This window comes from Pholcus phalangioides, unplaced genomic scaffold (genome assembly GCF_987345545.1).
Source record: "Pholcus phalangioides strain wild (caught in Gottingen) unplaced genomic scaffold, Ppha-v1.0 ptg000015l_1, whole genome shotgun sequence".
NCBI classification, from domain to species: domain Eukaryota; kingdom Metazoa; phylum Arthropoda; class Arachnida; order Araneae; family Pholcidae; genus Pholcus; species Pholcus phalangioides.
The window spans coordinates 71084833-71098686 of record NW_028301608.1 but is presented as its reverse complement, the minus strand read 5'-3'; the positions used below and the strand labels follow the sequence as shown (position 1 = coordinate 71098686).

Genomic DNA, 13854 nt, shown 5'->3' with positions numbered 1-13854 from the left:
AGGGCATTTTCAGCACCTCGTCCTTTTATAAAACCAAATTGGTTTTTAGCAAAAAAAATTCACAGAATACAAAAAATTATATATTCTAATTGAAAGAATTTTTTCAAATTATGTTGATTTTCAGATTCAAAAAGTATCATTCATACGTTCAGATAGTTTAGCCAGTGACACTGCTCCACACAGTTCCAGAAGTAGTATGGTTGTAGGTCTCAAAGGAGCAACCTTTGTCTTTGCACATATCAAGGCCACATTCACTGCATCATCTGTAAACTCTATATGAAGGTAACAAACCTCAGAATATGCCTTACATGATACATAACAAATTCCATGGATGTCTATGCCCCTGACAGTCCTTGTACTCCCCATGAGAAATCAGGGAACAGAAATGTTTTTTGAAAGTGGAAATTCCTTAATGGTTTTGTTCCTTTCAACGAAATATCAGTCGTCCAAACAGAGTCAGTCTTAGGGCAGTGCGACTGGTGTAATTGCACCGAGCACCAAAACGTAGATATACGTTGCTAGAAAAATATCTTTAAGATACATATTTAAAAACTATATAATATACATGAAAAATGACAGAATTGAGAAAAAAAAACTGGGGGTTTGAGTGTACATAATATTACGGTTATTTTTCGAAAAGAATCTATGAGCAGTGCACCTATATACTTACAGTGCATAGTGATTTTGATCAGATACACACTCTTTCTCTCTTGAGCTCTTTTGTTTACACCTAAAGAAGATTTGGGGGGAGACGCAATTTCTTTCTCTTTTGTTGAGCTGTAAAAAAAAACAATGGAGGAATCACCCTCGGACACCCAATTTTTCTACCAATGAGAGCAAAAGTGTTTTCCTGTGTCGTGGGGAGTATTAGAGGAATTGAAGGTGTCTTCTGATGTGGGAAAGGTTTTGAGCCAGAGGCCTGTCATGCCTCTTTTTTTCCCGACTTGCATTAAAAATACAGAATCGAATCACCAACACAGTACAGTATTTCAAAAAAAAATATATATATATATTGAATGAATATTTAAAAAAATGAAAGAATTAAAACCTATAATTTGGTGACCATTTTAAATAGGGATCCTGCACCTGGGCCTCGTTCTTACCTGTCACACGAGAGGAAACAACAATGTGCTCGCACAAGAAAACCCATGCACTTTGGCGCCCCTGATCACTGGCCAGACTTTCCTATTAGTTCAACCAGGGGCAGCTCAGTGGCACTGGGTGTGCTAGAAAGAAAATCCGAAGTGAAAATGCAAAAAAAAATTAGGAAAACTTATTTGTGCCCTCTCTAGGAGGGGCATCAAGTCCAAGGTAAAAGGGCGAAAAAATGGGAAAATGATTTCTGCCTGCTCTAGGAAGAGCGTCAAATCCAAGGTAAAAGGGCAAAACAAATTCAACGTATGTTATGACATAAAACATCGCTGTTCCTTTGAATGCATCAAAACGAAGCGATTGAAACTAACTTTTTTTTTAATTGGGGGAGGTCAGGGGGTCTAAAAAATGGTCCAGCTCAGGTAAAGATCTTGTCTCAAGCCGCTCCTGAGTGCAACGTATGTGTGTGTGTAAACTTTTAACAACCCTTACATACACAACTGTACATCTTTTCGGAGTGTCATGGATCTTGTTCCAGATACCATTTAGTAACAGTAAAGCCTCTTATGAGGCTCCTAGACAGTATCTTTGTCTAGGAGGCCTTGTGGTCTTTCCCCTCAAAGAACCGATAACTGTGTTGAACCCTCAAAGCATATCAGTAATGCATAATCACCAATCATCTCAGTAAGTTTGATAAATTTCGCAACATTTTATCACTTTTATCTGCGATTATGCAAAATCCTTTTAGACCCTGTATGCACAAACGTGCCAGTTACTTCTTTTCACTTTAGATATTCTTTTTTTAACCTCAAGGACGTTCAGCTCAAACTTCAAGAATTGTACGTTATCTCAACGATAATGAACAATTCTTGAAGCCGAAGTCCCTGGGGTTAAAAAAAATCTACAGAGAGAAAAAAACAACCCCTTCTTAGGGGCGTCTAAATGCATGGGGCCCACCCGGGCGTGCGTCGGAAGCCTCAAGAAAAGGAGATCTAGTTAAAATTTTCTAGAATTTACTAGGTAAAGGGCCTTAGAAAAACCACTTGGCCCGGGGACACATGAAGTTCTTAAGACGAGGGGAGAAGGCCGACCTGGGAAGGGGCCCCCCAGGGCCGTCACATCCTTTCTCGGGGGCAGTCTTTTCTTGGAATCTCCTCGAAATGGTTATGCTCAGAAAAAGGAGGAGTTACAACCCCCCATTCGGCTCGGGGCACCGCCCAAGTTGCCTCAGAATAGTTATGGGCCGGCCCAACTTGCAGGGCTCTGTGCTTTAGCTGGTCTTTGCCTGCCCCTTCTGTTTCTTAGTACTGGTTCTGAAAAGGATTATTTCAAATGAAGTACATGAGTTTTATAAATATGAAAGAAATCATATGGAAATATCACTTTAATTTAAGCACTTTTATTATCAGTTTAGCCCATACGTGATCCGTGCACTACATGCATTTTACCATAAAATTCAATTAAAATATGTATGAAGAAGATAGATTCTTCATACTTATTTTAATTGAATTTTTATTTCCTTTGTGATGAGTATCCTGCATGAATGTGCGACATTTTGCTTTTTTAATGTTTTTAAATCTCATAATTAAATCAAACGAGTTGGGTTTTTATGCTTGTTTACAAGTCAAATAGCAGTAATCCCATTTTAGGAAAAAGCTTTTCCGACTTCTTCGTCCCTTAATATCCAACCAAGATGGGGGAGGCGATGGGGACGATCACCACACCAAGAGTCTGATAATATGGTAGAACTAATCTGTCCCATATTTTACAGAATACACGGGAAAGTAAATGATTAGCAAAAATTACCTCTTCCGACACATCACTCTGGATCCGAGCCTGGGGGTGGGAGGGGGCTGACTACTGTTTTTACACCGGGCGCCACTAGGTCTTAGACCGGTTCTGCCTCCAAAGACTCATCCCAACCTTTATGATCCTTCCACAGACTTTGCATCACAATTTCTAGAATCATGGTGGTTGGATTCAAAAAACCCAGAGGATCATAAACTTTTGCAATGTGGGATAAGAGCTGTCTTTTGGTGATGATTTCTGTAGCAGTTCAATCAACTTGAACACTGAAGTTATCCACACATGTACTCCATAAAATTCACAGAATGTTCGTGAACAGAGTTTTTTCAAATCAAACCAGATTTGTAGAACCTTCGATTTTGTTCTTATATTTACAGTTGTGGGTAAAACGAAGATTCCAGGGGGAAGGTCATTCATATCTTCTGTGATGTGAGAGTTCCACTTCCTCAACTGGAAGCTTCTCCTTTGCGTACGTTTTATCATTTGATTCATCAAAGTCCTTGCTTCACTGATGGTTGCAGCACCAGTCAGAAATTGTCGATGTAGAAATCCTTTGACGCAATCCTTGAAATATCTGGGATATCATGGCTACAAAATTAGAACCCAGTGTTTGAAACTGATTTGGTTCTATCCTTGATCATCCAGAGTTGTAATTCAGTTGTTGATTTGACTCCCTTCTGGCCCTTACATCTGTGAGGTCACGTCTTCGATCGCGGCAATATCTGATCACGTGTCCAGCTCGACCACAATGGAAACAGACCGGTACATTTTCAGGTGTACGCCAAAGATTGGTTTTCCTCTCTACGATTGGAGTTGCTGGTTATTGTGGACGTCTCGGTCTGGTTTTTCAGGAATTCCTCTTACCTCTTCCTACTGGCATCAAGGATTCGGTGTCGTCTCGGGGAGAGGGGCCAGCGTGTCCTGGATCATGTTTTGTACCTCTTCCCGGATCATATCTTCCAGACATTCAGTTTCATCGTCTCATGCAAGCGAAGCTATCTGAGGAATCACTCGTTGAATTTCCTCTTTGACAATGCGTAGGATCAATGTTAATGAACTCTCTGTGGTCGTCAAAGATGCAGCCGTCACGTTTGGTAGCCTTTCATACTGTGGCTTGATTACACGACATCTCCCCATAGTCTCAATCAGTCACAATCCAACAAGACCACAAAAACATATTGGAACATTTCAGAAAAAAATAATAAATAAGAAGACAAGAATAAAATATACCTTGTTAATGGCTGGTCTTTCAGTCGAGTTAATAATGATACTTGAATATCTGTCTTATTTTGAGTCTTGCCACAATATGAATCAAAAACAATAATGGCAAGAGGACCAAACCATGGGGCATGCCATACTTGACTTGCAGAAATGGGGAGTTCTGGCCCTTAAAGGAGACAAAGTGGCTACGGTTAGTAAGGTAGGCTTCCACCCATTTAAGCAGTTGAACACATAGGCCAAGGTTTTGGAGCTTAAGTAGAAGTTTATTGTGGGGCATCTTGTCAAAAGCTTCAGAGAAATCCAAGAAAATTTCAACCGTTCGGACGTTTTTGTCGATACTGCTTGATAAATCATGTATGAAAAGAGCTTATCAGTAACTACGCAATTAAGATAGTTGAAAGCCCTGCTGATTTGAGAAAAAGAAGCTTATTGAATCAAGGTGTGAGCGGATTTCCTTGGCAACTATGTGCTCAAAAAGCTTGCAGCAGGTAGAGGTGATAGTGACGGGTCTGAAATTGATAGGATTTGAAAGAGAACCCGATTTATGAATTGGGATAATCCTATTAATTTTCCAGTCAGATGGCAAGGTTGATGTGTTTAATGATACAATGAAGATAATCAAAAGATAATTAGAGATTTCATCACCGCAAAATTTGAGAATATGATTTGGGATCCCATCGGGGTCAGTGGAGTGGGGTTTCAGATTTTTTAAAAGGTTCAGAAGACCTGCTTTAGAGAAAAATATAGGACTAGTGTTGAATAATGAATCTGAAAAAAAGTAGTGAGAAGTGTGGGGTCAGAGGAAAAAACTGGCGAAAAAGCCCGATTAAATTCTGTGGCAATATCAAGGTGAGAAGTAAAGTCGATATTATCAATTTTTAGGGAAGATGGGCCAGCTTATTTAGGGTGAAGCAAATTCCAAAATTTTGAAGGATTAGTTTTAAGGTATTGAGGTAAAGAGTTAGTTAGGTAATGTGTTTTTTGCAGAGGATGAGATCTTTAAGGTCATGTGTAGAGGTTGAGATCTTAATTCTGAGAGAAAGCGAGTTATTGAATTTGAGTTTGGAGACATTTCGGCGAATTTTTCTTTTTAAATGGATAATATCACGATTGATCCAGGGGTTAAAGATATATTTTGAGGAGGTATTTTTGATGGGAACAGAGGCTTTGCATTTTTCGATAACAGCTTTGAATTTACTCCAGAGAATATGAACATCATTTGAGTCAGAAAATGAAATGAATTCAGGGAAATGGGTGCGAAGGATATATTGCAAAAGGGGAAAGTTGGCCTTGTTAAAATTGAGTTTTGCAGTGTGCTTAAAGGAAGGGGGGGGGGTATAATGGAGAGAAAAATTTACAAAGGGCATTTTGTGATCAGAAATGCCATCAAAAACTGAGATATCAGAAACCGAGATTTTATTTAAAACAACAATTAAGTCTAATGTAGAGCTTGAATAGTCTGAGATTCTTGTGGGTTCTAGGATAGTTTGAATGAGATTAAATTTAAGGAAAAAAAAAAAACTATTATTAATAAAATGGTTACCCGAGAGGGACTCCAATTTATGCCAGTCAATTCTGAGTAGGTTCCAGTCACCAGCTATGATAAGGTGGTGTGAATTAGAAAATTTATCTAAAATTGATTCCAATTTGATAAAACAGATAAGATCTGGGGTAGGGGGTAAATAAAGAGAAAATATTGCAATAGGAGTGCAGTTCGGGCAATGCCACTCAGCCCCAACGATTTCAAGATTGGTATCCAAAGAAATTTCAAGAAGAGGAATGGAACTGTTAAAGACTAGGGCAACACCCTCTCCCCGGGTGTTTCTATCTTTATGAAACGCAAGGTTAGGAAGTAAAAACTGGGAATTGCTGATATTTCTATATAACCAAGTTTCAGAGACCGCAAGAAAATTTGGGTTATGAGCTAACAATTTGGAATCGAACGAATGAATTTTATTGGAAATGCTTCTTTTGCATTTATAGTACCGAGTTTGAAGGAATTTTTCCGAGGTGCTATTAGGGAATTTGAGATGGTGGAGTTTTGGGTGCGAAGCCTAAAGGGGCGGTGGAAGAAGATTGGGGGGGGGGGGTAGGATTACGGTGAGTTTGGGAAATCAAAAGGATATCATTAGCTTGGGATCCCAAATGTATTTAATGTTATAGATGAGAGCAAAGTTGTGAAAAAGTTTGAGTTTCAGACCAGCATCGCGGAATTTCTGGGAAGCCCTCAAAATCTGTCCCCGCACTCTGTTGGTCTCGAGAGAAAAATCCTCGAAAATGGAAATTCCATTACTTTTTAATTTCAAGGTGTTTTGGAGAATTTCAGTTTTGACTTTGTATTTATTGAATTTAATTATAGAGAATCTAGATCTGACGTCTCTTTTAGAACCAAGTCTATGGCAGCGGTCAATATCCTAAGGTGAGATATTGATGTCTAAAAGATCGGAGCAGTAATTAATAATTTTTGATTCAAGCGTCGAGGGGGTTTCCAAGTCCGAGGGTTCCTCTGGGATGCCACGAAAGATCAAGTTGGCGCGACGGGAGCGGTCCTCAAGGTCTGTTATTTTGCTGACAAGGGAAGAATGAAATTCGGAAAAGTCTGATGGAAGGTCGGAAAAATGTTTCTGAAGGTCTTTGATAGGGAAAAATTTGTATTCAACTGTACTTAATCGTTGGGATAAGCCATTTAGTTGGGAACTGAAAGAGTCCTGTTTTTGTGAGAGAAGTGTCAGTTGGTTGAGAATAGTCATTTGAGTATCACGAATACTAAGAAGGATAGAAGAATCAGGATTATCAGGTGCTTTGGCTGCATCAGAAAGGGAATTGGATCTAGATTGCGTTTGAGATTTTGTGGGTGAGCAGAGAATTTTAGGACCAGGATTCAACTCGATATCTCTGGAAAGCAAGAGAAGGAACAGGTGAGAAGTGGGAGGGGGGGGGGGGGAAATACAATGAGTGTGTAAGATGGAACAACCTTTAACATAAAATTGGGGAGGTGGAGCGATTCAATCGGAAACATATTATGGGTAGAATGGTAAACAAAACATAGTAAAATATATGTAAAATAATCAGGAGATGGATGTAGGATCGTCGGAAAAATATTGACAGCAAAAGTGAAAGAAAAAAAATTTAGAATTAGGTAAAGCTTAAAAACAGAAAAAGGACTGACCTGAATAAAAATAAGAACTTTCAGCATCATATTAGATGAGAATATGACGATCCCGCATCCAACGTGGTATAATAGAGCAATGAATTTATACAAGCTCTGAGACGCCCCCCTTTGCAGTGAACGAGTTCCAGGTGGCAGCAGGTGGCACTGGAGAAATCCAAATCTAGGAGGTACGACAACTAGCAAGCGAGGGAGATGACGTAAGAACAAATTTCTTGGCACACAGTAAGGAAGAAAATATCCGAGGAGATGAAAATCCAGTAGAGTTCTTTCCATTCGACGAGCAATAGAGAAATTTCGAGAAGTCCCGTCCATAAAACACGAAGAAAATCTGAATAAAAATAAGAACTTTCAGCATCATATTAGATGAGAATATGATGATCCCGCATCTTCCGTTTGAGATGAACATTATTTCACCTATCATTCTCTACTGGGATCTCATTTTATTATTTTCTCAGACTACACATAAGTGCATTCCACAACATAACTTTTCCTATAAATTCAACAATCTCTCTCATTCCTGATAAACTTTTCCCAATGAAATTCACCACTACCCAACAATGCTTCCTGACTTACATTCTTGTACTAACATAGGTTTCTTTTACCTTTTACTTTTCTTGACAACTCTTACTTTTCTTTCTTCTCAGCTACATTTTTCCCATACTATTATTACTACTATAATACCCATATAACTATTTCAATCTTCTTAACTACTTTCGGTTAACTCATCAAGTTAACACATACGACTGAGTTTCATAGCTGGATCGGTCTTCGGCTGCAAGCGTCTGTAACACTTTGGCAGCTTCTCCTCAAAGTGGGGTGGCTAGGTGGAAGGCCAAGAGAACACAGTCCAATCCATTCGCAGAGGCGATAATCTCAAACTGGGTCCTGTAGATCAGCCACTGTCTTCCCGCCATACGTTGAGGGCTTGGTGTTCAGCTGGCTGACGGCTGGCAAGATCTGGTGAGCATTCGCGGGAAAACGTAGGTTTGTGAATTTTTTTGGAAGGTTTCTTTTGCCTATATAGTGGCACCACCAGAAAATAACTATGCACAGTTTTGTTGAAATTTCTTGTAGGGAAAGGAGTCGCTCTCTGGTTAGTGTGTTTCATCAAACTTTCTGCTTGAAAATGGCTGTTCTGTGAAATTGCAACTTTTGGCTGTTGCATTTCCCAGTTCAATTGTTAAGTTAAATCCAGTATTGATCACTGAATAAATGACAACAATGAAACGAGCACATCATTCGTTATAAAATAAACATTTATTCAATTAAATATTAGAATTTAGTATAACACACATTTACACACTCAGTTACCACAGTTAACTTTCTTCTCTCAACATATTATTATACTGAAACTAATTTAGAACACTCTCATCCCCAAAGCATAATGTTTTGCATTGTTCTGCAACGAGTCCTCTACTGAATGGAGATGTTCTGCAGTAAAAATCACTGTTTACCCCGGCAGTGACCTATTGGTTAGAATTTCTTCGGAATATGGACTGGGTTGCCGTTTCCATTAAGTAAAAATCACTGCTGTGGTGGTTGAGTGGTCATAGTGACGGACTCGCATCACGAGGTCCCAGGTTGGAACCCCACCGTCGCCACAGTGGTGGTCAGCTGAAGTTGGATTTCGGTGGTTCCCAACTTCGAGGTGCGAATGCAAGCCGATCTCCCCATTAAAAAGTCTCACCACAGAGAGCAACAGGCCTACAATGATAAAATCTTCAAACATTACACTTCACTCATAGTTTGAAAAATATGTGGTAGATGGCAGCACTATAACAAGCATTACACAGAAACAAGCTTCACGTTAGGTTCACAACACGGACACGCACATTCTAACATGTACCAATTCGTTAGAAGTTCTGCAGAGGAATATGGACAAGGTACATGTGTGATTTAGTAGTAGTAAAAATCATCAAAATAGTGTTTTCTACACTTTTCCTTAAAATTCTTTCAGATTGTTCTGCAATAGCACTGATTGTTCTGCATATTCTGCTTTGGGGGCTCTCACCACTTGTCCAGACAATAGGAAATACATGCTTTTGCTCACATCGTTCACAAGACAGTCCTAAGTCTCTCAGTCAATTTATTAGTCCTTTATACACCAAGTGGTCAGAGAAACCCTTGAGCCAGGATAGACCTAGGTTTGCAGTTTGAAGTGTCAAGCTATCAGCCAACCATTGAGCAGGAGAAGACAACAGATAGACATCAAGTCCCGAGGCAGCCGATCTGGATACCGATCAATCCATATGATAGACGATGGAACAAGGAAGACGTTGCATTAACACATGTGAATGGGTGATGAGACGCTAGCGATGCCGAGGCACACTGTTCCACAATTAGCACATCGCTATGGTTGAGAGATCACCTGGAGCATGCCTCAGCAGGGCGAAACCCCTTGTGTTAGGATCGAATGTCTCGAAGAAATGAACATGTGTTGTATCTCACTATGTATCCAGTATTTAATATACGAGAGCGTCTCCACTATTCATCATGCTAGGAACCAATCACAAGGTCGAAGAAACGGCACTGAACTCCGCATCTATTTTACATATCTTCATGAAAGGGAAATAATATTGCACAAAATATATCACAGAATCTGGCAACAACAAATACAAGAATCTCAACACAAATACAGGAATCTCAACACAAATACAGGAATCTCAACACAAATACAGGAATCTCAACACAAATACAGGAATCTCAACACAAATACAGGAAATTGGAGATCTGGCCAGGATCCACAACTTTCAGGCCTATTGTAATTTGTATAAACTCATGACATTATTAACCATGAGATGGTCCTAGAACCCATCGATGGCGTGAAGGTAAAATTATTGCACATTTATATATAACACTTTGCAGGACAATATTATTTTGCACAAATATATAACATTTTGCAAAACACTAATATTCCACATTGCAAAAACAATTCATTTCTCAACACAATAACTCAATAATTCTGAGTTAGACGATGACTCGACGTGGTTTTCACCAACAAGCCGCGGAACCCCACAGGGACAGAGAAGGTAACAAGACGAGCTACTGGGATCTCTCACATGGATGTAAACCAGAATTTATATGGGATGTACGACCTCAGGCCCCATTCTCGCCCGACAGTCAGGAGACTCCACCCCCTGGCTGTCAGACTAAATGAACTAACTGGCCCAAACCGGATCACAAGGGATACTTTGGGTGGTTTCCGATAGCCAAACGAATCCTGGGATCCAAATAAAGATTAAGAAGTTGAAGAATTAAGATTTGTAAGAGATCCCAGGTCATCATGTTACAAATTTGTGTTGTCCTTGGAATTACTTCATGCTTTGCCATCTCAAGTGCCAGTGAGAGACATTATCAGGAACAATATTTTGAATTATAATTACTGAGTATAAAATATATTTTTCAACATTTTAAATTTTCTGATCCGCCCAAAATTGTATTCCATATAAAAATTTTTACACAGCATCTGTTAAGGGGGATTGTACAGTCTTTGATACACTAATTAAACCAATTTATTCTAACCTAAAAACTTCTTAGCTTAGGTTGTGTAAATTCAGAGTTTTTAAAGAGCATTTTCAAGCAAAGCCAGCAGGACTTAATATCCAAAGCATTTTTTTTGCACGTTTAGATACAGCTTAAATTGGAAAACCATTGCATTATAAATGTTAATTAATAGGCCACATCATAGTCAAACTTGGTTGTTCTTACTTTTACGATAAGAATAAGTTACAGGAGTATTTTTAACCACCATATTCAAACCAGCACTGCCAAATTAAAGAACATTTTAGTCTTGCAATTTTTAGTTTTTATTGCTAGATATATTCTAATGTTATGTACAATAAGAGTATTGCTTTAAGTATCAGTGATTATCTATATAATTTAATAATAACAGAAATCAATATTATATATACGGCATAAAAAACTTCTGAACCAACTTTCTGTATTAAGTAAAGCATATGTGTAAATGTCTCTCACAATGTTCAACATTACATATATGATGTAAAAGAACTTTCTAAACGTGTGTGCATGTGTGTGTTACAAAAAGAGTGCAGCAGATGTTCATATCTATATCTATACAAATCTACCGTATAAGCAGTTGAAGAAATTTCGAAAGGTCAAGAATCATCTTGAATTTAAGAATATCAAATCATTCCATAGTTTTTCCTTTAGCTTTTATGCTTTATTCAAATTTAAAAGAAATGAGTGTATTTTATAAGAAAAAAAAATTAGATTGTGCAAAATAATTCTGTAGAGTAGAAAATAATTTTACAATCACATTAAGTATTTATTCTTTGTATAACATAGTCACTTTAAACGCTACATGCACACAATCAACATGTGTTATTGCAATGAAAATTATTATATTGAAAAGCACTATTTGAGGTTTTGACATGACAGTTTAAACCATGATATAAACCATGAAAAACTGTCATTTGTCAAAAACCTGTCAATCCTGGTCCTGAGCAATAAGTATTTGAATTAGATGCCTCTTCTATTGCAACTATCTTATGTGATGGCAACAAAAATTATCAGCATCTTTACAGGCATTATTCAAGAAAAATGCACTGCTTTCTTATGTGAAGAAAACTAAAATTTAAAAAAAAATTCATAAACTTTTATTAATTATGAATCATTGATGCACATAATGGCAAAATTAAATTTTACCTGAAAAATGGGCTACGATCCCTGCATAGACTGAGGAACTGTTCATCTCTATACATGTATCGCAGATCATTCTTACAGCCAACAAGTACAATTGGAGTACTTGGACAAAATCTACGAATCTCAGGATACCAGATGACTTTACAATTTCTTAATGAGATGGGATTTGCAATGGAGAAACAAAGTAATACAACATCGGACCTAGGTAATATAAATCAATACCACTGGTTAACAAAGATTTATAACAATAAAAACTTCAGCTGTTTGTTTTAAACTAATTATTGGGTGTTGATTTCAAATCTGACCATTAACACCAGAACCACTGGAGTCGCCATCCCTCCTAGAACTACTGAAATGGTCAAACTGACAACTATTGTAAAATACATGATGCAGCTGTAAATGTGGATCTATTTTTAGATTGAAACATAAGAACTAGAGTTGCCTGTCTTGAAATGTCATAGTGGGGTTTTTGGGGACCAGTGAAAAAATGCTATACTTATATTTTTAAATTTAAACTGTGTATTATTTATTCAAAGATTTAAAATTTTTTGAATTTAAGCTTCTTCATGAAAACAGAGTGACACCCCATCCCCCTACTCAGGGGTTCCAATAAGGCAAACAATGAAGGGTTACTAGGTATGTGTGTGCCAGACATCTGGCATACAAGGGATTCAATAACACATGTGGGAGAGCAAAGATGCCACTGTACTTTAATTTACCTGGGTCCCGGGACCCAGGGTATTAAAAAAATTGGGGTCTCTTTTGAGTTAAAGTGGGTCCCTCTCGAAAAAAATTATCTTGAAAAAGGTATGCCCCCTTCCCTACAATTCACTGGTATCTCTATGAATTTTTTTTCTAGCATGCCCCAGGTCTTTCATCACATGCTTATACCTCTTCATTGAGACACAGCAGCGGGTCATGTTCTGGGTAGGAGGAGTAGTTACCTCTGTGAATCAAATGGTTCATTTCTAAAAACCTGTTCTAAATACAAAGGTTCATTTACTTTCATTGTCTACTAATAGGAAAAGCTTGCAAAGAAACGCATTAATGAGAATTCAGCGTGGAATGTAGCACATATAACAAATCTAAACCATATACACAGTTGATCCCGCTTATAACATGTTCCCATTTAGAACATTTTTTCACTTAGTACAACTGATTTTCATGGTCCCAACTCTTAAGTAATTCTTAAGCTTTCCTGCTTACAACGTTTTTTTATGACAGTTTTTGAAAAACATTATAGGATAGAGGCACACATTTATATATTTACTAATAAATGAATCTATAAATTCCCTACTGATTTATTTTCCATTTATTAAAAAAATCTTAGCTCTTTCAATAATATTTTCTGATTTAAATTTAAAAAGCAAATGAGATTTTTTTTTTTTCTCTCTCTCTCTCAGACACTTATCTTCCGATTCTCTCTATTTATAGGAGCAAGGATTTCATACCAATCCTTGCTCCTATCGTAGTGATTTTTTGGTAGAATGGCTTTATTTTCCCTCCCTGTCAATCTGATCTGTTGCCATTTAACTGCCACATACTTTCACACCTGAATATTGGAGCTATGTCAAATTTGTGTTGGTGAAACTCAAGTGTGTTTGCGTGTGCCCGCCATTCAGCAAGTTTTGTGTTCAGTAGGTGGGTGCCATCAGTCTCGGGCTGCAACTACACTGGTGAAATAAATTGAGAGAATTTGCATATTTTATCGAATTTCATGAACTGAACTGAATGTAAAACCACTGCTTCTAGACAAAAATGCAAATCTTGTACGTCAAATACGTAAGCGTACACGGTTGTGTAGGCGGAGCCAGTAGAGAAACAAGCTTTATAAGTGCGCGTAAGTTAAGACGCATTTCGTTCGCTAGCACACCTCTGTGAATTTCTTGGTGTTATTTAAC

At 37.9% G+C, this 13854-nt stretch overlaps 1 protein-coding gene across 8 annotated transcripts in view; it reads right to left on the bottom strand.

Moving 5' to 3' along the window:
• LOC149076644 (rho-related BTB domain-containing protein 1-like) overlaps positions 1-13854 on the bottom strand; it is a 406423-nt gene that overhangs the window by 360686 nt on the left and 31883 nt on the right. For all 8 annotated transcript variants that reach the window (XM_089244260.1, XM_089244257.1, XM_089244261.1 and 5 more), the window contains one exon: positions 11957-12154. In XM_089244260.1, coding sequence (XP_089100386.1) covers positions 11957-12154 — 198 coding nt within the window. The remainder of the gene's footprint in view (positions 1-11956; positions 12155-13854) is intronic.